Source organism: Anabrus simplex, chromosome 4, assembly GCF_040414725.1.
Source record: "Anabrus simplex isolate iqAnaSimp1 chromosome 4, ASM4041472v1, whole genome shotgun sequence".
In the NCBI taxonomy this organism is placed as follows: domain Eukaryota; kingdom Metazoa; phylum Arthropoda; class Insecta; order Orthoptera; family Tettigoniidae; genus Anabrus; species Anabrus simplex.
The window spans coordinates 172,622,311-172,649,485 of NC_090268.1; the positions used below are offsets into that span (position 1 = coordinate 172,622,311).

Sequence of the window (27,175 nt, forward strand, 5' to 3'; positions counted from 1 at the left end):
CGGTTAGGACCCCCCTATCCGCCACCTGGGAGTATCACCTCTCCCCCTGCTACGCCTGCGTAGCAGGTTCGTGGCTGAGGCTAATGATTGGTCCCAGCCTGAGTCTAGTGCTCATTTTTTTTTTTTTTTTTTTTTTGCAGTCTTGTGGGATTTCCGCCATACCTTCCCTTAAATTACCGTACTTATCCATAGAGGTAAACAACGAAAGGCACTGCACGTTACTAGACTTTAGGAGTAGTATCAACTTGGGTGCCAATTTTATTGCTAAAACTGGCATGATTTTGTACCTGCAGTTCAACAGATTCCATTTTAAATTTTCTGCAAGAACCTTTGAGCTGTGTGATCGCTCCCCTATATTGCCTTGTCATGTTAATGCTGTTCCTGAAGATACTGGCGAACCCAAAGCTTTTGATTTTAATCATTTAACCAATGAGCAAGCCAATCAACTTGGGAAACTCTGCGATAGGTTTCCTGATGTCTTTACCGACAAGTTAGGTGCCACCAATGTCTTAGAGTACAAAACTGAAGTCACAGATAACATACCTGTTCGCCCTCCTCTGTATCAGCTGTCACCTCCCAAAATGAAAGCCCTTAAGGCTATTATTGATAAAATGCTCTCTGACAGAGTGATACGCCCTTCTAAGTCAGCCTATTCTTCTCCCATGTTTTTGGTCCCTAAAAAGCAAGGGGGTTATCATACTGTTGTTGACTATTGGATGTTGAACCGTAAAGTGGTCCTCCAATCTGTTCCCCTTCCTGTTTTGCATGGTTTGCTAATGCCAACATTTTTTATGATGATGATGATGCTTGTTGTTTTAAGGGGCCTAATATCGAAGGTCATCGGCCCCTAATGGAATGTGATGGACGACATGATACATGATATTTAAAATTTTAAAATGTATCCACTGACAAGAATTAAAAAAATATGGTGATGAAAAAATGAGTATCGGTATAAGATTAAAACAGCAGTGGATCTAATTCGCAAGGCCTTATTTCCAATAAAATAAGAGAAAATACAGGGAGAAAAGGAATAAGGCATTGCCTGGTGCTGTATATATGAAGGGGTTAAAGTCAAAGTGGTGTAAGTCAATTTTCGGTAGAAGTTGACTTAGGCACAGAAAGGCGATGTAGAAATAAAAAACTGTTCATAGAAAAAGTGGAGTAAGTCAGAGCTTCACTCATTTCGTCGTTAGATGGCAGCACAAGTTAGACTGGTAATGGATCATCTGTTTTGCTGATAACTGAAGTGGTGTGAGTCAGACTTACACCAGTGTGGTTGTAATTGTTCCGCGATGTTCATCGAGTGTTGAATGCATGCGTGAATACTCAAAGAAACGATGGATTCTGAAATAAGTTTAAGTGATCCGTTGGATGAGCTGGAGACCAGTGATGAATGGGAGCGTGAACAAGGAGAAAACACATCAGAAACAGATGATGGTAAGTACTATTCACCTTCTAACCTCTCAGTTACTCACCTACCGGGCGAGTTGGCCGTGCGCGTAGAGGCGTGCGGCTGTGAGCTTGCATCCGGGAGATAGTAGGTTCGAATCCCACTATCGGCAGCCTTGAAAATGGTTTTCCGTGGTTTCCCATTTTCACACCAGGCAAATGCTGGGGCTGTACCTTAATTAAGGCCACGGCCGATTCCTTCCAACTCCTAGGCCTTTCCTATCCCACCGTCGCCATAAGACCTATCTGTATCGGTGCGACGTAAAGCCCCTAGCAAAAAAAAGTTACTCACCTACTAACCTATTTTGTTGCAACGTTTTTAGCAAGTACTTACATTAGATTATGCCTTAGGTCCTTTTGGTCTACTATTCCCTGAATAATACACCTTTGTAATCGGTTCGGAAAAAAAGAAAGGAAAAATGGAGAAAAATGCATGAAGAGTGATGTTTTTAGTGAATTTTCTGTGATTATTGAAAATGGTCGTGTTGAGTATCGTTTTTCACATAATTTTGAATGCTGAATCGAAGCTTCCCCTGCAGTTTTTTATTTCGGTAGTAAGTGTAACAAGATGTTTGTTGTTTCAGAATCAGAAGGAGATGAAGAGGTAGACGGCGGACGCCAGCGCAACCATTCCAGCGAATTTCCTACTGCTGGAACTTCTGAGAATCGAGAAAACGCTCACCCGAGAACGAGGAAAAGACAAAAACACGAAAGTAAAGCTCAAAAGCGAAAGCGAGCACGAAATTCAGGGCTCCCGTACGTGTCCTCTAGAGGAAAAGAAGTGGCCGGTAAGCTGTATCAGAACTTTGATTGTAAATGTAAAAAAAAGTGTGTGGAGAACGTACCTGAAGTGGCGAGGCGAGAAATTTTCGACACCTTTTGGAAGCTAAGCAGTTTTTCTGAACAAAACGTATTTTTATGTGGTTTGATTGTGCAACAGAAACCTAATGTAAGACGCCCACGAAATTCAACGAGAAATGCAAAGTCTGTTTCAAACAGCTTCAGATTCCAAGTCAGAGGCAATAGCGTTACTGTGTGCAAGCGTTTTTTCTTACAAACACTCCAAGTTTCGGATGGGCGAATGACAAGGGCAATACAAAAAGTACGAGAGGGTCAACAACCAGGAAGTGATGGCCGAGGACGCCATCCCCCCAAAAATAAAACACCGGAGGCTGCCATGAATGGTGTGCGTGACCACATAGCATCTTTCCCATCGTATCAATCGCACTACAGTAGATCAGAGAACCCTAACAGGAAATACCTTCCTCCTGACATGAATGTACGTACAATGTATGAACTGTACAAAGAAAAGTGCACGGAAAAAGGTGATATTCCTGTTTCTGAAGCCATCTACCGTCGAACCTTTAGCAATGAGTTCAACTTGCATTTCCACCGGCCTCTTAAAGATACGTGCACCAGATGCGATGTGCTTGACAAGAAGATTGAAGTGTGTGAAGATGAAGACGAATCTACAAAGCTGAAGGCTGAAAAAGAATTACACCTCAGAAATGCCGAAAAGGTGAGAGAGGCTAGAGATCGGGACAAAGTGAAAGCACGGGAAGACGAATCTTTCTATGGTCTGACATTCGACCTCGAAAAGGCTTTGCCATTTCCTGTTTTGACGACGTCCGTGGCTTACTATAAGCGGAATATGTATTGTTATAACCTTGGCTGCCATGAACTTGGAACAGGTTTAGGCTTCATGTTCTGCTGGGATGAAACGATCGCTTCTCGTGGGTCTCAAGAGATTGGTTCCTGTATCGTCAAACATCTTGCAGCAAGAGCGTCATCTGCTAGGCACATAGTGTTGTACAGTGACGCATGCACGGGCCAAAACCGTAATATTAAGTTTTCCTTGTACCTCATGAAGTACATACAGGGCCCTCAAAGCAATGCAGAAATTATCGATCACAAATTTATGGTAAGTGGCCACTCTTTTCTACCCAACGACGCTGAATTTGGATCAATTGAATCGTACGCAAAGAACAAGTCCATTTATACTGCAGACGACTGGTACAGTATCATAATGAAGTGCCGAAGGAACAATCCATTCATGGTGACGAAAATGAGCCGAGAGGATTTCAAATCTGTTGCAAAGTTGGAAAGTTGTATCACGCGACGAAAGAAAAATGAGAACAACATTGCTGTTAATTGGTTGAAAATTCAATGGATACGAATTTTGAAAGATCAACCTTACACTCTCATCTACAAAGAAACTGTGAATGAGGATATCCCATTTTCTAAACTAAATCTAAAGGCAGCAAAGCCCGGTAGGCGACATTCTCTGGCCAACGTTTCTCAAGATGTTTTGTACCCAAGGGGAAGGCCTGTTACCGAGGCTAAAAAGAAAGATATGCTTGATCTTCTGCCATACATTCCACCAGTGAAACATGAATTCTTCGTTTCCCTGCGAACCACTATTGAAGAAGGTGAGGAGCTTGTAGATGTTGGACCTCTGGAAATTGTGGAAACCACATATCCTGATGAAATAGACTGAATCCGTATTGCCATGTTAAAAACATTAAGACTCCATTCGTGATAAAAAATTAAATTGTTTGTATTATTCTTATACTTTGTGTAATGTTCAATAAAAATGTGTTTGAGAAGTGCAAGTCAACTTTACATCATTTTGTTGATGTCCATAGTGGTGTAAGTCTTTGGTTTTAGGTCATACAGTGGTGTATGTCACAGGCTTTGGTAAGGCACAGTGGTGCAAGTGACTTTGGTTAGGGCGTGAGGTACAACTTTTGAGCAAAAAAAATTTCAAATCAAGCCTAATCCCTAAGTTTGGACCTACGTAGTACCTCTAAAACAATACCATCACAAAAACTTGTCTACTGAATTAACTACAATACCTTTCGCATTATGCTCATTTCCTAAAAACGATGATAAAGTGACTTACACCACTATACCTTTAACCCCTTCATATATATATATACTTCATTTACATTAGATGTTAGAATAACACATTAAAATACGCAACACAAACTAAAATGAAGTCCATAGGTTAAAAGCGCAATTGAAACAAATACACGAAGACAAAGGACATCACTAGACACGGTAAAACAGACCACTATCCCTCATAAAGCGGATGACGAGGTCTACTGACTGCTCGTCATCATGCAAGATAAGGGAGATGGTACCCGGAAGGTTAAGACTACGGCGAAGATAGACCAGGTCCATACACTCCGTAAGGATGTGTACCACGGTAAGATCGTCGCTGCAGGTACACATCAGAGGGAGTTCCCCTTTCAAAAGATGCGAGTGAGTTGTGTTACCGTGGCCGATCCGAAGACGACATAATACCACGGCTTCCCTTCGCGAAGCCCGAAGGGAAGTCCTCCATACCTTCGTTGTTCCTTTTATCGCTCTCAGCTTATTGGGAAGTGGAATGGCCTGCCACTCCATCTCCCAATGAGACATGACCAGATGTCTCAGCTGAGAGCGAATATCACTTGCTGGAACCTTGAAAGGCAACGGGGGCAGTGTAACTGCCTCCTTGGCAGCCCGATTTGCTAACTCGTTTCCCTCGATGCCCATGTGGCTTGGGAGCCACAGAAACGTAATTCTGGTGCTGGCATCCGAACATCCGGCCAACAGGTCCTGGATCCGCTGCACCGGAGGGTGCCGAGGGAAACAGGTATCAATAGACTGGAGTGAACTCAAGGAGTCAGTACACACAAGAAAGTGACGGCGTTCATTGTACAGTGTTTATTTGTAACTCCAACTCTGTATAATAGTTGGACTACAATTCTTCGACGAGATTATGTACAGTGGATGTTGTGATGCGTACAGAATCGAGATTCGGTAGTGGATGTGTGTTTGAGCACAGAGCTGATTCTTGGTCGAGGAAATCGTCGGCCGAGTATCCACTTTCAGTTGCAGAAACCTGAGGCGTTACACCAACCTGTGCGGCACTCATGAAGAACTCAAGACGTCGATGAAGTGTGTAAATAAGGTTAGGGATGCTCTTCGTAAAGAAGGTTGCATCGGTACGTAGAGATTGTCGTCGTACTTTTCTCTACCAGAATACAATTTTTGTTCTATAACAGTTGTGAGTGTAGTGGGACTCTTACCTGGAGGTATGTTAAGAAATGTATATATAGTATCAACAATTTTATTGATGGTTTGTAGTGTGTATATTTGCCTTTGCAAATGACAAACTAGTAGGTCTCGTCAAGTAATGATCTGGTTGTTGTTAGTAGTATGTATATTTGCCTTTGTAAACGACAAACGAGTAGGTCTCATGAAGTAATGATTAATGTTGGTTGTAGTTGTTTGTACGTTGCCTTTGTGGACGGCAATCAGGAGGGGGTCTCTTTAAGTGATGGTTATTGTGGTATTTATTATATTCTTGTTTATTATTTTGGGAGTAAAGTTCTGGTATCAAACTTGCAGTAAATCTTTTTATCAGTGGAGTGAGAATGAACCTGGCCTGCTACCTACATCTAATTTCAGGGGTAAACAGGTAAGGTAAGTCTGGAGCTTCGTCAGCCTGATGACCGTCGCCTTGGGAGAGGGAGTTACTCATTGCTCTACGTAGTTATATATTCCTGTAATTGTTTTACAGGTGGCGCCCACTGTCTAGTTATTTACACTTATTTCACTCACCATGTAGTATTCAAATTATTACAGCTAGAATAGCTTGGATGAAGTGGCATCTGTCGCAAAGTAGCACAATAGGTAAGACGCAGTTGCTGGCGCCTAAGGTGTAAAGGCAGCAAACCAGACTCAGCGAGCAGGCTAGGTATGGGGCTTGTACGAAAGGCTCCCGTCGCCAACCGAACCCCGCTGTGGTGAATGCTGTTTAGCTTCGTAAGAACGCTTGGTCTTGCTGAGCCATATGCTGCACAGCCATAGTCTAGGCGAGATAAAATATGTGCCCTATAGAATCGTAGGAGCACCGCGCGGTCAGCCCCCCAAGAAGTGCTGCGAAAAAAATTCATGATATTAAGCTTCTTAGCACATTGCACTTTCAACTGCCGCACATGTGGCTCCCACGATAATTTATCATCGAAAAGGATCCCAGGAAATCGTTAAGTGTCAACTACAGGTATAGCTACATTTCCTAAATAAAGTTCAGGAGGAGGGTGAAGAGAACGTTGGCGACAAAAGTGGACAACACAGGTCTTTGTGGTGGAAAAACGAAAGCCACGTTCTAAGGTCCACTGCTCTACCCTCCTAATAGCTTGCTGTAACTGTCGCTCAGCGACTGCCATACTGCGCGAGCTATAGTGCAGAGCAAAATCGTCCATATATAGAGACGGTATTACGGCTGGACCAGCAGCAGCGACAACACCGTTTATGGCAACCGCGAACAGTGACACTAAGAACCGATCCCTGTGGGACTCCATTTTCTTGAACGTGGTACTGCGAATATGTCCTCCTTACTCGGACACAGATTAGACGGAGGGACAAAAAATTTGCAATAAATATCGGCAAGTTACCTCGGAATCTCCATTGATGCAGGACTGAAAGGATGCCATATCACCAGGTGGTGTCGTAGGCCTTCTCCAAGTCAAAGAAGATAGCTACCAAGTGATGTTCGCGGAGAAACGCATCCTGGATAGAGCTCTCCAGGCGTACCAAGTGGTCTGTGGTGGACCGAGCGGCTCGAAATCCACATTGGTAATCGGACAAAAGTCCTTGTTTCTCCAGACACCACACGAGTCTGCGATTTACCATCCCCTCAAATAGCTTACACAGGCAGTTGGTAAGACAAATCGGTCTGTAACTTCCTGCATACTTAGGATCTTTGTCAGGCTTGAGGTCAGAGATGACTATGCCCTCTCGCCACTGAGACGGAAAATCACCCTCTGTCCACATTCGGTTGAACACACGAAGGAGATATAGTAGACTATCATCACTAAGGTGTTTCAACATCTGGTTATGGATGTTGTCCGGTCCAGGAGACGTGTCCTTGCAAAGCGCTAGGGCGCTGCGGAGTTCCCACTCCGTAAAGGGCACGTTGTAGTCCTCTGAAGCTTGAGAGGCAAAACTAAGGTGATCAGGATAGTAATTCCCGGAGCAAAAGACAACCGCGAAATGACTAGCGAGATGGTTAGCAATCGCGAGGGGATCAGTGGCGACACTGCCTGCAATGGAAATTCCCGGTACAGCAGATGATCCTTGCATACCCGAAATTCGTCGAAGTTTCGTCCACACTTGAGATGATGGAGTATGTGGCGTCATGGACGACACATCTCTTCCATGAAGCCGTCTTACTTTGTCGAATACGAACTCGCGCCTGAGTGCGGAGTTTCTTAAATGTTACCAAGTTGGCCACAGTAGGCTGTCAACGGTAACGTTTATGAGCACGGCGGCGTTCTTTGATGGCTGCTGCTACTTCATTTAAATCCAAGAATTTCATTTTTGTCCGTATTGAACTGAGAATGGAAAATAGGAAAAGTTAAAATTTTTGTATTGAAAAGGTGGACCATTTTAACTTTTGCTGCTAGTTCATCGTTCCACCAAGGAACGAGTTTTCGATGAGGAGTCCCCGAGAAGAACGGAATGGACTCCTCAGCAGCAGCAAGAATAACTCGGGTGCCGTAAGTTATTTCCTCGCCGACGCTCCGCCTCATATCGTCATTAAAGACAGCTAGTGATGTGTACTTTGGCCAATCAGCATGTTTAAGTATCCATCGAGGGGGAGTCTCGACGGATTTATGTTTTCACAAAGTAGGGATGATGGGAAAATTGTCACTGTCACAGAGATCATCGCGTGTATGCCACCGAAACAGTGGAACCAACGTTCGGCTGCATAGACTTACGTCTATGCGAGAATATGTGCCGTAACGCACACTAAAGTGAGTTTGTTCCCCCGTGTCAAAAATACATAAATCCACCTCAGTTACTAATGTTTCCAGCTCTCCCCCCCCCCCCCCTGGGCAAGGCGTCTCAGAGCCCCATATGGGGTGATGGGCGTTCACATCGCCCAATAAGAGGAACGGAGGTGGCAGCTGATCTATAAGATCAGTGACATAAGTTATGTTAAGAGCTTGACCTGGTAGAAAATAAACATTACACACTGTTGTTATGACAGGGAGCGGAACACGAACAGCTACAGCCTCGAGGGGAGTTCTTAATGGAACCTCTTCGCTGTAGCTATCAGAACGTACAAAAATGCCAACACCACCATAAGCCCGGTGAGCAAAATACCGTTCTGTCGAGTATAGTCTGAAATTTCTCAAGACCGTATGATGATCAGGTCTGACGTTGGTCTCCTGAATACAGACTATACTCGCTGCGTACTCACTAATGAGCTGACGTAACTCAGCAAGATGCCTGTCATAACCGTTATAATTCCACTGTAACAGTGCCATAGTGTGGACTATAAAAGGAGTGTTAGGTTATGAGCGACAAAATGCTCGTAAGTCTAAAACTATCTACTTCAACACCCGTAGATGTAGAGGACAGCGCGACATCCATCCCGTCATCAAAAGATGGCAGGGGTGCCGCCTAGAACTTCGACGCTTGTCGGGGGCGAGTAGTTCCCCTACGAGGAGAGCACGCAGGTTTGGTAGCAGGAGTGCCTCCTGGCGCAGACTCATACCCCCCAGATGGGAGGCATGACTTCCCCTTTGCAGGGGAAGGCCGAGAGCGCTCAGCACGGGCGCTCGTCTTCCCCCTTTTTTTTTTTTCGAGTTTAGAGGGGCTGGGAGATGGTTTCCCAGCCCTGGTCGATGATGCCGCCTCCATCGGCAGGGGCACGGCTTTCGCCGACCTCATAAGGGGGGGGGGGAGACTTAGTCTTCCGCCCTTGCTGTGCAGGCTGGGAACTGCCAGGCTGCACAGACTTCTGGTTGGTCGAAGGAGGGGTGTTCCCCCTGTCGAGCTTTGACTATTTGCGACGTTGCTGGGAGCAGCAACAGTCGCCTTGGGCGCAGCGGTCTGGACAGGTGTCGAGGTTGTAAATGACGAACCTGCAAGACTCTGAGCTATCAAGCTATAGTCGAGTGTACGGGCAGGTGTGTTCGTAGAATCAAACTTACGGCGCGCTTCCTGGTAGGAAAGACCATCCAGGGTCTTGATCTCCTGGATCTTCTTCTCACTCAGGTATGTCGGACAATTCCGATCCCGAGGAGAATGAAAACCGGAGCAGTTAGTGCACTTGTACGGAGTTGTGCACTCCTCCTCGCCGTGAGCTACTCGTCCACATGTACTACATACAGCCTGATTCGAACAGCGAGATACCTTATGTCTGAATCGCTGGCATTGATAGCATCGCATAGGAGGCGGGATGTACGGCCTCACATCGCAACGATAAGTTGTTACCTTGACTTTCTCTCGTAACACTGACAACTTGAAAGAGACAATGAAGGCACCAGTGGCAACATCTTCACCGTTGACCTTGAGCGTAAAGCGCTGGACGTGTGTCACGCCACGGTTCTTCATGTCTTCCATCAACTCGTCGTCAGTGTTCAAAATAAGGTCGCGGTGAAAGATGACTCCGCGAACAAGGTTCAAGGACTTATGCTCCTCCACTTTGACGGGGATTTCGCCAAAGTGCTTGTACTTAAGCAACTGATCAGCTTGCAGTGCTGTACGAGTCTTTAGAAGCAAACTACTGTTGCGCATTTTCTTACGTTCCTCCAGTTCGACATAGACGCTTTCGATGTTCCTACTAAACAGGATCGACTTCACCAGCTTAAAATCGTGCCCATCGATTCTGCCCTAGGGAAGCTGGATCCCATTCCTTCACGCTGCGCATGTTCTCAGGAAGTTGAACCTCTCAGGGAAGCAAAAGTTAAAGTTTTAGGTGGGGGACCACCTTGAGAGCGCTGACTTCGTTTCGAAGCCATGCCCGATAGCTTCCTCCCTCGAATGCCACCCACTCCGATCAGGGGTCTCTGTAGCCGAACCAAGCAGCCAAGGCAATACCTACCTGGTCATAGCAGGTACTGCCCGGGGTCTAATGTTGGACGATGCCTAATACGGGATGACTGAGGCAATGAGCACTAAGACTCCCTTCCTCCAGTCACCCGCAATAGCATGTACACCACAGCGTGTACAGAGCACTAAATATGGAGAAAAAAATAAAAAATAATTAAGAATAATATGTCCTTCTGGCAGTCGGCTGTGCGGGGACCTGTGTTGTCAGGCGGATACTACTGCCAAGGTACATGGCGCTCCCACCACGCAATGGTCCTGGGTGGACAGTTGCGGGCTTTTGGGCGTAATCGCACACGTAAGAGGCCCATGTCCGGGCAGCACGCACATCAAAATTTTGAAATGGTCTACATCTGACCCTCGGAAAAATAATAAAAAATAAAGAGGGGACCATGGCCACATGACCCTTTAAGTCGCCTTCTATGACAGGCAGGGATTACCTGTGAATGTACTCGACCCCTCCCATCCACGGAAGGTCCAACACATTATACCAAACCGCAATCCATGTCGGCGCCTAGGTCATCCCTTTTAGTTGACTCATACGACAGGCAGGGGGTACCGCGGGTGTATTCTACATGTGCGTCCCCCACCTGCAGGGGGTAGTGTGTTTGGTCCGCGAGAGGTATTTTATTTCCCTCAAGTCCGCCGGCAAGCCGGTTAGGAACCCCCTATCCGCCATCTGGGAAGCGCCACGTGGGAGTATCTCCTCTCCCCCTGCTACGCCTTCGTAGCAAGTTCGTGGATGTGTTATTTATGTGTAGTAATATATTACCGTGCTCATATGTTGATCTTAGGTTAATGTGAGCAGTATCGGGAAGTGAATATCGATGTTTGAGAACCAATATACTTGAAAGATTAACGTATGTCAAACTAGGCGAGGCTAAGGTGAGAAATTGAAATGCATATAAGAAACCTAGGTTATGCAACGACCAGATCGGTTAACATGGCCAAAATCATTATTTGTGATGAAGTGAAATAAATAGTAGGAGCTTGCTATTTTAAGAGTAGATATTGAGGTTAATGGATTGTTTTACCGTAACGTAGGAGTTGTTATGAAGGAGTTGAGTGAGGATATTTATTATATGAGGAAGGATCGCAGAATTGAGATGCGAGAATTATGATACGTTAATGGTGTTTGGGAATGTTGATTGTTTACTGAGCAAGGAATGATTGAATGAAATAGTTACGGATTTCTGAATTAGTTACGATTATATTATGATTTAAAATGTTGCAAGCAATGGAATTAAGGCATGGCTATGTGCATATTAAGTATAGTCCAGGTGTTAAATGGTCGACTGATTGAATTTAAATGAAGGATTAAGCTAGGTTAATCATTATATACGTTCGTTATGGAGTACATATAGGAAAGAAATGTGGTCGCCTAGCAGTATAATTGTCTCACATTGTGAACGTATATTGGTGGAGCACGTTATGACCTGAATTTGGCACACCAGTAGGCAATAAGAGAGTTCACTTTCAATTGAAAATGCACAAAAATATTGAATTGTTCTGCATGACCTTAGCAGTTTAAGCTGATTGATGAACATGATTATGGCACTCATAAATGCAAGTATTTGATTTCTTTCGGCACATACTTTAAAATATGAGAATAATATAATTGATATTAATATAGTTAGGAACATTTTAGTTATTTTATGATGGTGTTTTGAAACCATATGTCGGAAAGGAGTTACTTATCTCACGCCACAGATAAGTCATTACGAAGTTTGAACGCAAACCCAAAGAAGATTCCAAACAAACCTAAAAGAAAGAAAGACCACTCCCACCATAAATAAATTATAAATGTAATTTGTCCCCATGATGTGATAAGATTAAGAAATGTGGTCATGCAACAAAATGATGATTAATACTGAATTGAAATAATGTAACCTACCCAATTTTAACTATTTTATGTCAACAATTCATTGATTCTATATAGGTAGTATAACATATCAACGTTTTCTATTACCAAAGATTAATGTTATTTTATTTATATATTATTGGCATGCTAATAAATTAGGTTTAGGATTATTTGTGTGTTTATTTACCAAGATTAAATTAGGATACTTAATTATAAGGTAGTATATGAACCGGTATTGCATATTTATGATATGATAAGAGCTTAAATTGGATTTATGATAGGATTTCGGGGAAATTGAATAACTAAATGAATTTACTGACCCTCTTTTATTATTTTTATTATTTTCCCCAACGGCCACTCCTTCTTCCCCTCCACCTACATTCCCCTCCACAGCTAATATGAGCCCCAGATGCACTCGCAATAGAACACAACAAGCCTTCAAACACATCGCACAAGACTTCCACAACAACTATAGTAAGTACTCTTTTCATACACACACTAGGCATTCCTTCATACACACACTACTGGCATACTTATATCACCTTATCTTTACAGACTACAAGAACAAACATAGACGAGAGAGGTGTTGCCACCAACTACTTCTAAATACAAGCTCGAGACCTGCTGTTTGCTATATTGAAACTTGCCATAGTAAATCACAAGTTAGGATATATAACATAACAAAATTTCTTCATGACAAAGGCCCATATCAATAAGACGTACACCAGTTTCAGAATGTTCTCGAAGATTACCTTACGTAACTAAAATCAACATAACTTAGAAGCAAAGGAACTGCACAGAGGACAGAAGAATGGAATCTATATAGCATGAATTGAAAATTTTAACAAGTGTCTACCTATACGTACCATTTTAATGTGTTGAAAATTTTTAAATGTTATATATTGTGACTTGTGTGTTTTTAATATGTTTTACATACTCATGTTCTATTTGTAACTTTTTACCCTGACTACTGATATTTTAATTATATGCTATTGTATACATTTCCATCCCCCATTAGACATCCGGATGCCTAATACAATAACAACTTGTGAATTGTCTAATGGCTAAAACAAAACATGTACTAGCTGATGATGGCCGTTAAAGAGCCGAAACCGGTACTAGTTTAATCTATTAAAATAAATTGTGTATTGAATGGTGGAAAAAAACATTTCTTATCTATACTTTACTGACCCTCTTCAACGGAACCTACGATGACAGAATAGTATCGTCTGATACATATTGATTTCACCCTGAGATGTTGAAATAATGTAGACCTACAACCACCGCGCTTGATTTATACAATTGACCCCGAATTCCCATGATTATGTTTGACGCTCCACCGATTGACAATAATAAAAAAAATAATTAAGTCGTTTTAGGTCGCACATGGTATGACGAGCGGAAAGCACATTATATTTTGAATCGATCTCCACAACGCTCAAGAGGAGACTGATGGCTGCAAGACCCTTTTAGTCACCTTCTACTTTGGGCTGGGTTTATCTGCATATACATTATTTCCCTCCCACCCACAGGGGTTACAATTTACAATACCAAGTACATAATAATCCAGCTCCACATCAACGTCGCTCATTTCATTCTCCTCGTATGACAGTTCATCAGCCCTTCATTAGACAGGCAGGGATACCAAGGGCGGTGGGGAGGAATAACAGAAAGTCACTGAAGTACTCATAAAGTACTCACCAGCTGGCAAAAGAGTTTGGACGTTGCCTTCTTCTACAACAATATGTGATGTGTAACAGAAGTCTATAAGAAGTTCCATAGCAACTTCATCGATGTCACGTATTGTCACTTCAGTCTGTCGTGATTCCGCCAGCTCACCAGTAAACATTGCTCGAAAGTAAGGACTGCATGCTGATAGAATTACCCTGAAAAAATAAATAGCAACACAGTAGAGAAGACTCAAAAATAACTGATTAGAAACAAAGGAATAGAATATCTGCTACAACATTAACTGCTTTGGAAAACTGGCTGCATAGAGAATGCTTTAGAAAATATAAGTTTTTATTGCAAATTAAATTTATAATGTATGGTAATATCATTCAGGGTGTCAATCGCCAGCCTGTATCATTCTGAACTCATCACATTACAGAATTCTTCAGATGAAGAATTTCTGGATCGCTATCAAGAGAAAACTGTCTGACCATAAGGGACATCAAATGAGGAATGGGAAAGTCACGACGTAAGAGCTCTCTACCAGACTTCCCTGAGTTACAGTGCAGGCTAGTTGTGCGAGTTGCTAATGAAAACAGTGAGCAAGGAGTGATCATCGAAGGATCTCATACTCATGATGATTTTAAAATATATCCACTAACTTGAATTTAAAACAAAAGAAGAAAAATGTTTATGAAATTAAAATAATCAGTGGATCTAATTCGCAATACATTATTTTCTGATAACGTGATCGAGAATATAGATTACAATGAAATTAGGCCCTTGAAGTACAGTGATGTGTGTCATTCAATTTAGAAGTTAAAATAACACATTAAAATACACAAACACAAACTAAAATAGAGTCAATGGAATAAAAGCATAGTTATCAATAAAATAGAAAATACACCTTTATACGCTATGAAACAGGCCACTATACCTCATAAAATAGACGACAAGGTCTACTGACTGCTCGTCAACTTGTAGGATGAGGGAGAAGGCACTCAGGAGTCTTAGACTACGGCACTGATTGGCCAGGACCACACACTCCGCAAGGATGTGTACCACGGTAGGATGTCCGCCACAAGTGTAGTATACCGTGGCCAATCCGAAGACAACATAATACACTGCTTCCCACCGAGAAGCCCGAAGGGAAGACCTCCATACTTTCATTGTACCCTTTATTGCTCTCAGCTTTTTTGAAGTGGAATGGCCAGCCACTCAATTTCCCAATGGGACATAACCAGAAGTCTCAGCTGAGTGCGAAGATCACTTGCTGCAACCTTGTAATGTAATGGGGACAGTATAATTGCCTCCTTGGCAGCTTTATCTGCTAACTCATTTCCCTCAACACCCATATGACTTGGGAACCACATAAACGTGATTCTGGTGCCGGCATCCGAATACCAGCCAGCAGGTCCTGGATCCGCTGCACCAGAGGGTGCCAAGAGAAACAGGTATCAATAGACTGTAGCGATCTCAAGAAGTCAGTACACAGAAGAATATGTTGGCGCTCATCGGACTGTGCGTACCGCAGAGCTTCACAGATAGCATAGAGCTCTGCTGTGTACACACTACAGGTTTCCGGGAGAGCAAAAAAAGAAACCTATCTGTGTCGACAACGAACGCACAGCCCACTTTAGTGCCTGTTCTCGAGCAATCCGTGTAAACGACAACTAAACCTGGATAACGGCCAACAACAGGGAGAAAGAGCCTCCGATAAATCGAAGGGTCCGTGTTTTCCATCAGGCCAATGTACACATCAAGGATTATTTCAGGTCATCGTACTACCCATGGAGGTACCCCACTTGGTTGTCTGATAAGGCAAGGTACTAAAGGTACATGGAACAATCTGTGACTGCTATCCAAGCACATTCCAACCTGCCGCGTTGCTCGAGGACAAGCAGTGTAGAGCAAACTGTTGCCATTGTTGAATACACCAGGATAGTTTGGGTGAAGTGGCATCTGCCGCAAATTTGCAGCATATGACAGAAGGAGCTGCTGGCGCCTCAGGTGTGTAGGTGGCACACCAGATTCAGCGAGCAGGCTAGCTATAGGGCTTTTTGGAAAAGCTTCAGTCGGCAACCTAACCCTTCTGTGGTGGATGCTGTTCAGTCTCTCAAGAACGCATGGTCTTGCTGAGCCATATGCTGCACTGCGTAGTCTAACCTGAATAAAATACTTGCCCTATAGAATCGTAGGAGCACCGTGCGGTCAGCTCCCCAATTAGTGCTGCTAACGACCTTAAAGAGATTAAGCCTCTTGGTGCATTGCACTTTTAGCTGCCGCAAGTGTGGCTCCAACGATAATGTATGGTCAAAAAAGAGCCCAAAAATCAGTAAGTGTCAACTACATGAATAGCGATATTTCCTAAATAAAGTTCAGGAGGAGGGTGAAGAGTATGTTGGCTACAAAAGCGGACAACAGACGTCTTTGTGGTGGAAAACCGAAAGCCATTTTTGAAGGTCCACTGCTCAACCCTCCTAATAATATGCTGTAATTGTTGCTCTGCGACTGCCATATTACGGGAGCTATAGTGCAGAGCAAAATCGTCCACATATAGCAGTGGTATTACTGCTGAACCAGCAGCAGCAACACTACCATTTATGGCAATCGCGAGCAGAGTGACACTACGAACCGATCCCTGTGGGACTCCATTTTCATGAACGTGGTCTTGTGAATATGACGGAGAAGGAATAGACGGAGGGACAAAAAACTCGCAATTAATACTGGCAAGTAACCTCGGAATCTCCACTGATGCAGGAATGCAAGGATACTATATCGCCATGTTGTGTCATGGGCCTATTCTAAGTCAAAGAAAACAGCTACCAAATGCTGTTTGTGGAGAAACGCATCCTGGTTGAACACACGCAGGAGATATAGTAGACTATCCTCACTAAGATGTTTCAACATTATATGGTAGGAGGAGCCTCGATGGAATGTTTTTCAACAAACTAATGATGATGATAAAATGGTCACCCCCACAGAGATCGTCGTGTGTATTCCACTGAAACAACGGAACCAACGCTCGGCTGCATAGATTTACGTCTATGTGAGAATATGTGCCATAACGTACACTAAAGTGAGTTGGTTCCCCTGTGCCCAAAATACATAAATCCAGCTCTGTTACTGACGTTTCCAGCTCTCTTCCCCGGGGGCAAGGCATCTCAGAGCCCCATATGGGGTGATGGGCGTTAAAATCTCCCAACAAGAGGAAGGAAGCTGATCTATTAGATCAGTGACATCATTTATGTTAAGAGGCTGGCTTGATGGAAAATAAACGTTACACACTGTGGCTATGAAAGGCAGCAGTACTCACACCACAAATGCTTTCAGTTGGGTACTTAGAGGAACCTGTTTCCTATAGGTATCAGAATGAACAAAAATACCCACAATTCCATTGTAACAGTGCCATAGTGTGGACTATAAAAGGAGTGTTAGGTTTTGAGCGACAAGATGCTCGTGAACGTAAACACTATCAACATCTACATCCATAGATGTAGATGACAGCGCGACGCCCATCCCGCCATCAACAGACGGCGGAGTTGATGCCCAGAACTTCGACGCTTTCTGGGGAGGGGGGAGTCCTCTACGAAGTGAGTGCGCAGGTTTTTTAGCAGGAGTACCTGCTGGCGCAGTCCCATACCCTCCAGATGGAGGGCATGATTTCTCTTCCGCAGGGGAAGTGCGGGAGACCCTGGTTGGGGCGTTCTTCTTTGCAGCCTTCTTTTCGAGTTTAGACAGGCTGGGAGATTATTTCCCAGCCCTGGTCAACGATGCCGCCTCTGCATGGCTTTCGCTGATCTCTTACGAGGAGAGACTTAGCAACCCCGCCTTGATGTGCCAGGTTAGAACTGCCAGCCGGCACAGACTTCTGGTTGGTCGAAGATAGGTGGCTTTTAATCTTTGCGACGTTGGTCTGAGGAGCAACAATCGCCTTGGGCGTAGCGATTCACAGGTAACGATGTTGTGAAAGATAAACCTGGGAGACCCTGAGCTACCATGCTGTATTCAAGTGTACGGGCAGGTGTATTCGTTGAATTAAATTCGGAGAATCCCTCTTTACTCTTGACAACTTGGTGCTCTAGGTCCGTCTTGGTTCGAGATATTTCCGGAATCTCAAAATCTTTTGAACGCAATGTTTTTCAAGAAATCCGGTCCACCAGTCTAGTATTATCAAGTCTATCCAAATTAAGGACACTACAATCAAAATATAGACTAAAAACACACATTAATATTACTAAAAACCATTGTATTCACTAAGGACTGTCATTTAACTTCGTATTTTACCAAGGAAGAGTGAACCCTTTTTATAGTTCGCTAACATTCATTTTACGACGAACTGTTTTCCACTCAAGACCTGTACTACAATGGACCTCCATACCAAACATTAAAATGTTTAATGTTTCAAAATGACATCAGGCGAATTTATTTTAATGTAAGTCAATAACGAAAATGTATAATTGGGCAATAAACACTGAATGCCCTTAATTTCTAAGCAGCTGTAATTTTTAAGAGATAGATTTTACCAAGGACTTGTACTGCAATGAACCTCCATACCAAGCACAAATATGTTTAATGTTCCAAATCGACATTAGCCACATTTATTTTAAAATATATTAGTAACTAGAATATATCAAAAACTGGTCAAGAAAAACTGTATGTCCTTAAGGTCTAAGCAGCTGTAAAATTTTTTAGAGATTGATTTTAACTAAACTAGATGCTTAATCAGCATTTTGCAACAGCTACAAGGAATTGACAATGTTTTAACTATTTATATCCTAACGACTGTACAGAATTAACAAATTATAATACACTGAAGAAAATAGGAGTTGTGCTACATTGCTGCAATTGAACATGCAAGATGGGTGTTCGGTTGTGCTTCGACGATTACACTTTCAGGTCCCTCTGACCGCAAGTTTGGACAACAATCAATACAGGCTGTGCCCACCACGAGCCGCAATACATTTATGAATTCGTCGAGGCATGGAGTCAGTAAGGCCCTGGATCGCTACCTGAGGAATTGTGGCCTATGCTTGCTGCACTGTACGGGTCAGTGATTCCAGAGTTGTGGGTGGCTGAACACGGTTGGCTAGTTGTCGACCCATCATGTCCCACACATGCTCAATAGGACTGAGGTTCGGGGATCTGGCGGGCCATTCTAAGGTTGTGATGTCGTGGAGAGCTTCTCTGGAGATGCGTGCAGTGTGAACCCAGGCACTGTCCTGCTGAAACATCCCTTTAGCAATGTTCGCCATCATAGAGACAACCACTGGATTGAGTACCCTATCAACGTACTGTCGAGCAGTCATAGTGCCCTCAACAAGCACTAATTGTGATTTCACATTAAAGCCAATAGCTTCCCAGACCATAATGCTTGGTGTTGGCCCTGTATGCCTCCCGACAATAAGACCTGGGTGGCCCCTCTCCCCGGTACGTCGGCACACACGATTCCGGCGATCACTGCGGGCAAAACAGAAGCGCGATTCATCACTAAAGACGACCCTATGCCATTCGTCGACCCACGTCGATCTTTCTCGACACCAAGCCAGCCTTACACGTTGCTGTTGTGGGGTCAATCGAACACAAACTACCAATGCCTTCATGGTGTTGCAATTACCATTTTCTTAAGTGTATATCGGATAAGAAATATGCTAGTAATTTCAATAAAAAAGTTTTATGGTGTACACCTAATACACAAAATAACTTACGAGTATGGTTCAATTTGCATACACATAAATTTTAAAATTATGTTAATATAGATTTGTATGACGCCTTATAACAATTTCTCCTTTGGCTGATGATGGCAAATACAGTTCCAGAAACCGGTCCCTATGTTGAAATCTAGTAAACATGTGATGTATTAATGACTTCACACTGTTGTAGTATTGAATAGGTGGAAACAATTACCCTCACTCCTTATTGTAAATGTGGATTCTATATGGACTAAATATGGAGTTTTTGACATGCAATGAACTTGGTAGTCAAAGATTCAAATTTGTTGTCACTTTTTTCATTAAATGATGTCATTTATTAACTAAGAGTGTAGTGAACATTTTCTTCCAGTTTTTGACAGAAATACATAATTCAAGATGTTCCTCTGAGAGCTTTGAAGTTAGTTTTACATCATGCTGCGCTGTTGTCTGTGGTCTATTGTTTTTATGTTGCATCGTAACGTGTAAGGTGGAGACCAAGTTTTTGAGCCGAAGATTCTACGATATTCGCAGTTCAATGCGGGACCTGCAGTGCAAAAAGGAGATATTTATTAAAGTTGAATTAGTGAAGAAAAAGAGAGAGCTTGGGCTATAAATGAATGAGACTCACCTCCGGTGGCCAAGCTGTGACATGGACTGATTCGAACGAGATTCTATATGTCCGAATCTCTGGCATGCACAGCATCGCGTCGTGGAATGTACGGCCTCACATCGCAACGATAAGTTGTTACCTTCACTTTGTCTGGTAACAGTGACAACTTGAAAGAGACAATTAAGGAACCAGTGGCAATGTCTTCTTTGTTGACTTTGCGCTTAATGCGCCGGACGTGTGTCACGCCACGTTTCTTCATGTCTTCCATCAATACTTCGTCAGTGTTCAAAATAAGGTGGCGGTGGAACATGACTAGACAAACCAGTTCAAGGATTTGTGCTCCTCTACTTTAAACTCCGCCCTAAGTGCTGTACGAGTCTTCAAAAGCAAACTAACGTTGCACATTATCTTGAGATCCTCAAGTTCGTCGTAGATGCCTTCAATGTGTCTACTAGAAAGGATTGATTTTACCAGCTTAAAATTGTGCACATCGGTTCTGGTAGCTACCAGAAACCTAGGGAAGCTTGATCCCATTCCTTCACGCAGCGCATGTTCCCAGGGAGTTGAACCGCTCAAGGAAGCCAAAGTTAAAGACTTCCGTGGAGGACTACTTTGGGCAGGTCGATGACGTTTCGAAGTCATGCCTTAAATCATCCTCCCCGAATGCCACCCACTCTGATCAGGGGTCTTTGTAGCCGAACCATGCAGCCATGGCTATACCCACCTGGTCACAGCTGGTAGTGCCCAGAGTCCAATGATGGACGATGCCTATAACGGGATGACTGAGGCAATGAGCACTAGGACTCCCTCCTTCCAGTCACCTGCAATAGCACGTACCCCGTAGCATATACAGAGCATTAAGCACATAAGAAAAAAAAAAATGATGATAATATGTCCTTCTGTCATTCAGTTGTGTGGGGACCTGCCTTGTCAGGCAGATACTACTGCAAGGGTACACTACGCTTCCACCCGCCACTCCCTGGATGGTTACTGCACAGGCTTCCAGGCGTAAACACACATGTAAGACGCCCATCTCCAAACAGCACACACATCAAGAATTTTGAATCCGTCTACAAGCAACCCTTAAAAAACAATTAAAAAAAAAAAAAGAGGGGACCATGGCCACATGACGCTTTTAGTCGCCTTCTACGACAGGCAGGGATTACTTGTGAATGTATTTAGCCCCTCCCATCCACAAGAGGTACAACACATTTTACCAAACCACAATTCATGCCTGCGCCTTAGTCACCCCTTTTAGTCACCTCTGATGACGAGCAGGAAGGGAGTATTCATCTGCATCCCCAATCCACAAGGGGCGGTGCAAATTTTAATGATATAACCTCGGAAAGTCAAAATCACTGTGAACATTCAGGAGCTACGGGGGTTGCTGTTTATCTAGCAGGGATTAAAGACACGATCTAGCGGCATGGTCTTATGTTAGCAAGGAGGTAACATAGGTTGATGAACTTTTGAAAATATGTAAGTACTTCAAGAATGTAAAATATGTAGATATAAATAATTTAGGAAAAATGATGATAATGCTTGTTGTTTAAATGGGCCTAACATCTATGTCATCGGCCCCTAATGGTACGAAATGAGACGAAATGTTTTGAAAATTTAAAAATTCATAATCCTCCACTGACAAGAATTCCAAAACTTGAGGACAAAGAATGTAATAATGCTATTTGCTTTACGTCCCACTAACTACTCTTTTACAGTTTTTGGAGACGCCGTGGTGCCGGAATTTAGTCCCGCAGGAGTTCTTTTACTTGCCAGTAAATCTACCGACACGAGGCTGGTGTATTTGAGCACCTTCAAATACCACCGGACTGAGCCAGGACCGATGATGATGATGATGATGATGATGATGATGATGCTTGTTGTATTAAAGGGGGCTAACATCGAGGTCATCGGCCCTTAATGGTACGATAGGAAATTACAACAAAAAGTTCAAAAAAACTGACCAAAATAAATAAAATGTCATGAAGAATGAATGGATGGACATGAAACAAACAAAAAAGAAACCAAAAGAAACCAGTGGATCCAACTCAAAAAAAGATCATATAGAGTAGTATTACTGACCAAGGGACCACTTATAAAGCGAAATCTTGAATCGAGTATGCTTGATGTCTAGAGGGGTTCAAAATCCAGGTCTAAGGCCCCTCAAAATGGTACTTATCGCTAGTAAAGTAGAACCATGGTATATGGCATGTTGTGGTACTAATCAAAAGTAGCAAAGACTCATGGTGTTCCACACAAGATGGTACTACGCAGAAGTATTGTACTTCGTACAGGTAACGCAGACCTATGGTGTAATTCACACAATGGCGCCACTCATAGCCAACGCAAACCGATGAGTTTCCTCACCTAGGTGTACTAGGCACGGGTGCTGGTCCCACGGGCCCCGTGGTGTTCCTCACATAGTGGATACTAATCACAGGCAACGCAGACCCACGGTGTTGCTCACATGGGTACGACGCGCGGGTACTGGAAAACCCCAGGCCAAGCTCATGACTGCTACTAATCACAAACCCATTTCGTACCGAATATAGTGGTACAACTCGCAAGTACAGGCAAACCATGATGTTCCCGCGTGATGGTACAAATCAAAAGTAGTTTCATGGTTCTAATTCAATCATCCCTTGGTCGCCCGTTTCAGTCGCCTCTTACGACAGGCAGGGAATACCGTGGGTGAATTCTTCGTCTGCCTCCCCCACCCACAGGGTGTGTGTGTTTAGTCCACAAGGGGTATTTTATTTCCCTCAAGTCCGCCGGCAAGCCGGTTAGGACCCCCTATCCGCCACCTGGGACGCGCCACGTGGGAATATCACCTCTCCCTCTGCTACGCCTGCGTAGCAGGTTCGTGGGAGCCAGAATCGAACCTGCCACGTTGGGGTCAGAAGGCCAGCGCCTTAACCGTCTGAGCCACTCAGCCCGGCAAATAAAGAATGAAAGGATGGATATGAATTTAAAACAATCAGTGGATCCGAGCTGCAATGCCCCACATTCCCAGAAACTAACATTAAACAGTAGTATTACTGACCAAGGGACTGTTTCTAAAGCACAATACTGAATTGGTGATGCTTGTAGTCTAAACGGGACCAAAGTCCAGGTCATTGTCTCCTCATAATGGTACTTATCGTTAGGAAAGTACAACCGTGCAACTTGTCATGTTGCAATACTAATCAAAAGTAGCGTACACTCACGGTGTTCCACACATTATGGTACTATTCACAGGTAATGTAATGCGCACATGTAACACAGACCTATGGTATTTTGCACATTGTGTTGCTATTTACAGGCAACGCAAATTATACAGGCAACGCAAACCTATGGTGTTCCTCACATAGTGGGTACTAATCATAGGCACAGCAGAACCATGGAGTCGCTCATATAGTGGTACGAATCGCAGGTACTGTAAAATGTATCCTGAGCACACACTGTCGCTACGAATCACAAACCTGCTGTGTACCTAACATAGTGCTACTACACGCAAGTAAAAACAACTCATGGTGTTCCCCGCGTTGTGGTACTAATTACTAGTAGTATCATGGTTCTAATTTGATCATCCCTTTGTCACCCCTTTTAGTCACCTCTTACGACAGGTAGGGGTTACCATGGGTGTATTCTTCATCTGCGTCCCCCCCCACAGGGGATCGTGTGTTTGGTCCAGGTGAGATATTTTATTTCCCTCCAGTCCGCCGGCAAGCCGGTTAGACCCCCCACCCCATCTGCCACGTGGGAGTATCACCTCTCCCCCTGGTATGCCAGCATAGTAGGTTCGTGGTGCTCAAGTGGGAAGAGACAGACAAAGAAGAGAGGAGATCTTGGGATCATACTGGTATGGAAATAAGAACCCGGAAGGGGGTGTTTAATGGACTTCTGTCAGCGGAACCAATTAATAATAGGGAATACATGGTTCGGGAAGAAAAATAGTCAGAAGTTAACTAGGTGTGGATGGGGAGCTAGAAGAACGAAAACTCTGATAGACTTTATACCAGTGGAAAAAGGACATCGGAAAGAGCTAACGGATGTTACAGCCATGCATGAAGAAGCCTTTGGGGGTGATCATAGTGCAGTGGTGGCAAAATTAAGAGTGGGGAAGTTCATTAAACTGCCAGAAAAAGGAGAAGGTATGATTGAAATCTGGAGATTAAAGGAAGGAGGTTGAAGAAGAGTTTAAGACAGATTTGACAGTATAGATACCAAGGACAGATATCAGCGATGTGGAACAAGAATGGGAAAATTTTAAGAGGACATTTGTAAGTAGTGCGTAGAAAACATGTGGAAGAACATCAGGGAAAGTAATGGAAAAGGTGACAAAATGGTGGAATGATAGAGAGAAGGAAAAGGTAAAAGAGAAGAAGAAAACTTGGAAGGAATGGAAAACAAAAAAACTGAAGAAAGTAAAACAAAATATATAGAAGCAAAAAAGAGATTGCAAGAAAGTAATTGCAGTGAGAAAAGAAGAAAAGCTGGGAAGAATTCACCCAGGAATTCAGGGAGGATTTAAATTGTGGGGAAAAAATTATTATATGGAGTTTAAAAAAATAGAAGGAATGAGAAAGTGAACACTGAATTCGTAAAAAACAAAGAAGGAGAAATATTGACTAAACCAGAAGAGATAACAGACAGATGGAAAGAATATTTCAGCGAGCTATTGAAGGTGAGACATCAGATAAGTGGAGAAATTACACAAGCAAACAAAATTGAGGAGGAAAAAATAAAAGAGGAATCGGACATTACTATGGCTGCAGTGGAATTGGCAGTCAGTAAAATGAAGATGGGAAAAGCTGTGGGAATAGATGAAGTGTCAATAGAAATGATCAAAGCAGCAAGACCAGTGGGACTGCAATGGACATACAGACTTCTCAGATGTGTGTGGAGAGAGAAGAAAGATCCTGAAGACTGGAAAAAGGGAATAATATTACCAATATTCAAGAAAGAGATAGGAAGATATGTGGTAGCTACCGTGAATGACAATCATCTCACATATTGCCAAAGTAATGAAAAGAATACCAGAAAAAAGAATTAGAGTAAAGGTAGAAAGACAAATAGAAGAAAAACAATTTGGATTTAGAGAAGTCAACAGTGGAACCGATTTTCATCCTGAGACAAAATATGGAAAAAATGTTGGGAATATGGGAAGGATACGATAATGACCTTTATCGATTTGGAGAAAGCTTATGATAGCATCCCTAGAACAAAAGTTTGGGAATGCCTAATAAACGGAGGGATTGACAAGGAATTGAGAAACGTGATAAATGTAATGTACGATTGCTACAGTAGTATAAAGACTGCAGTCGGAATGGTTTAGAATTGAGAATGGACTAAAACAAGGAAGTGTGTTGTCACCCTTACTGTTCTTAATGTTGATGGATGACATCGAAGGCAGCAATGAAAGATTACAGTAGGAAGAAGATGAAGGTGATGTTGTTTGTTAAGGTAGAGCCCCAGCATTTGCCTGGTCTGAAAATGGTAAACTACGGAAAACCATCTTCAGGACTGCTGACAGTGGGGTTCGAACCTATTATCTCCCGAATACTGGATGCTGCTGCACTTAACCCAGATCTGCCCACTGTCCTATTTTAAGGACAGAAGACATACCTACCATCTTTTACTACTGGCTAAGCCGTCAGGCAAAAATTGGTGCTAATTGTTATGTTGATAGCACACTAAAGATATAAACTGTCATTTGTTTTGGTTTCAAGCAGTTTAGAGAAGTTTCTGTACATTGTTGATAGCTTTATAACAACCAGACTTTGGCATCATGGAAAAGCTCGTGCCCCAGAGGAAAGAAAGGTAAGTTACGCAGTACCTTTTGTTGATACTTATTGTTACCGTGTTTTAGCGGTAGGTAGAGGTTTTTTTTTTTTTTTTTTTTTTTTTTGCTAGGGGCTTTACGTCGCACCGACACAGATAGGTCTTATGGCGACGATGTAGGTAGAGGTGAAAGAAGGTGCGGGTGTGAACGGGTCTCAAGCTACGAAAGTAAAATTAAGTTAAAATTTAACAAGGTTATATTTTCTTTTCAAAAACAAAGAAATAACAAGCATGGCAGGTACAAAGTAGCAAGTCAAAAGGGTAGTTACAAAATTTACAGGATTTGGGCTTCGCGCCCTGACTTCACAATGCTTGGGCAATCAGCTCAGTTTTACCCCAAACACAAGTTTCAACAGAGGGGCAGAAAACCCCATTCATGCCTAGGAGCCCTTGCTCCAAATTACACTGAAAAGCCTCCACGAGGCATACAACACTCAATTTTCAAAAAAGAGCCACTCGCTCTCAACTTTAAGCCTCTCAAAAGGCCACACCAAACTCCACCTTCAAGTTGTCCTCACTGGACATAGACACAGGGGTAAAATACCCAACCTACTGAGGTCTATTAAATGAAAAGGGGTAATTACATGACCTCTAAAATAACAATCTGAGAGGAGGCGATCTGCACTCCTAATACACTTGTTTTTAAAACCTAATCTGGCTCTAGGCCACTAATGCAAGGGCTAATCCCATACTACAGAGGTGACTTTAGAAAAGAGCAATTTGTTTTACGTTAACGAAGAATAGGTTGAGAAAATAAGTTCACCTCAAAACAATATGAGTGGGAGCTTGAGAGGGTTAGCACTCTCTATCCCAATATGCAGCTTTAAAAGAGAATAGATGAAAAGAGTAGTTACATTTTAGGAAAAGGTTACATAGTGGAAACGCTTCGAACCCGCCCCGAGAGTTAAACTGCCGACCTAGCAAGAAAAGAAGTTATTAAGAGGCCATTACCTGGTGTTGAACAGCTGGAGAAGAAAGAGGTGCTTCCCGCCCCCTGCTATGTACTTTACACACTGAAAGGTGGAACAGAAGTGGCCCGGAGACCCAAAAATCAGCAGTTTATATCCTCTCGCGGAAGGTTCGAGGCGTTAGGGGAATGAAAACACCCTCCCACAAGAACTTTATTGGGTAGGATACAGCAACATATTCAAGTTGGGGGAAGATAGATCCGATTGG

At 43.1% G+C, this 27,175-nt stretch overlaps 1 protein-coding gene across 1 annotated transcript in view; it reads right to left on the reverse strand.

Moving 5' to 3' along the window:
* dbo (Kelch-like protein diablo) overlaps positions 1 to 27,175 on the reverse strand; it is a 351,633-nt gene that overhangs the window by 274,824 nt on the left and 49,634 nt on the right. The window contains exon 3 of the mRNA XM_068227482.1: positions 13,904 to 14,088. Within this exon, the coding sequence (XP_068083583.1) occupies positions 13,904 to 14,088 (185 nt within the window). The remainder of the gene's footprint in view (positions 1 to 13,903; positions 14,089 to 27,175) is intronic.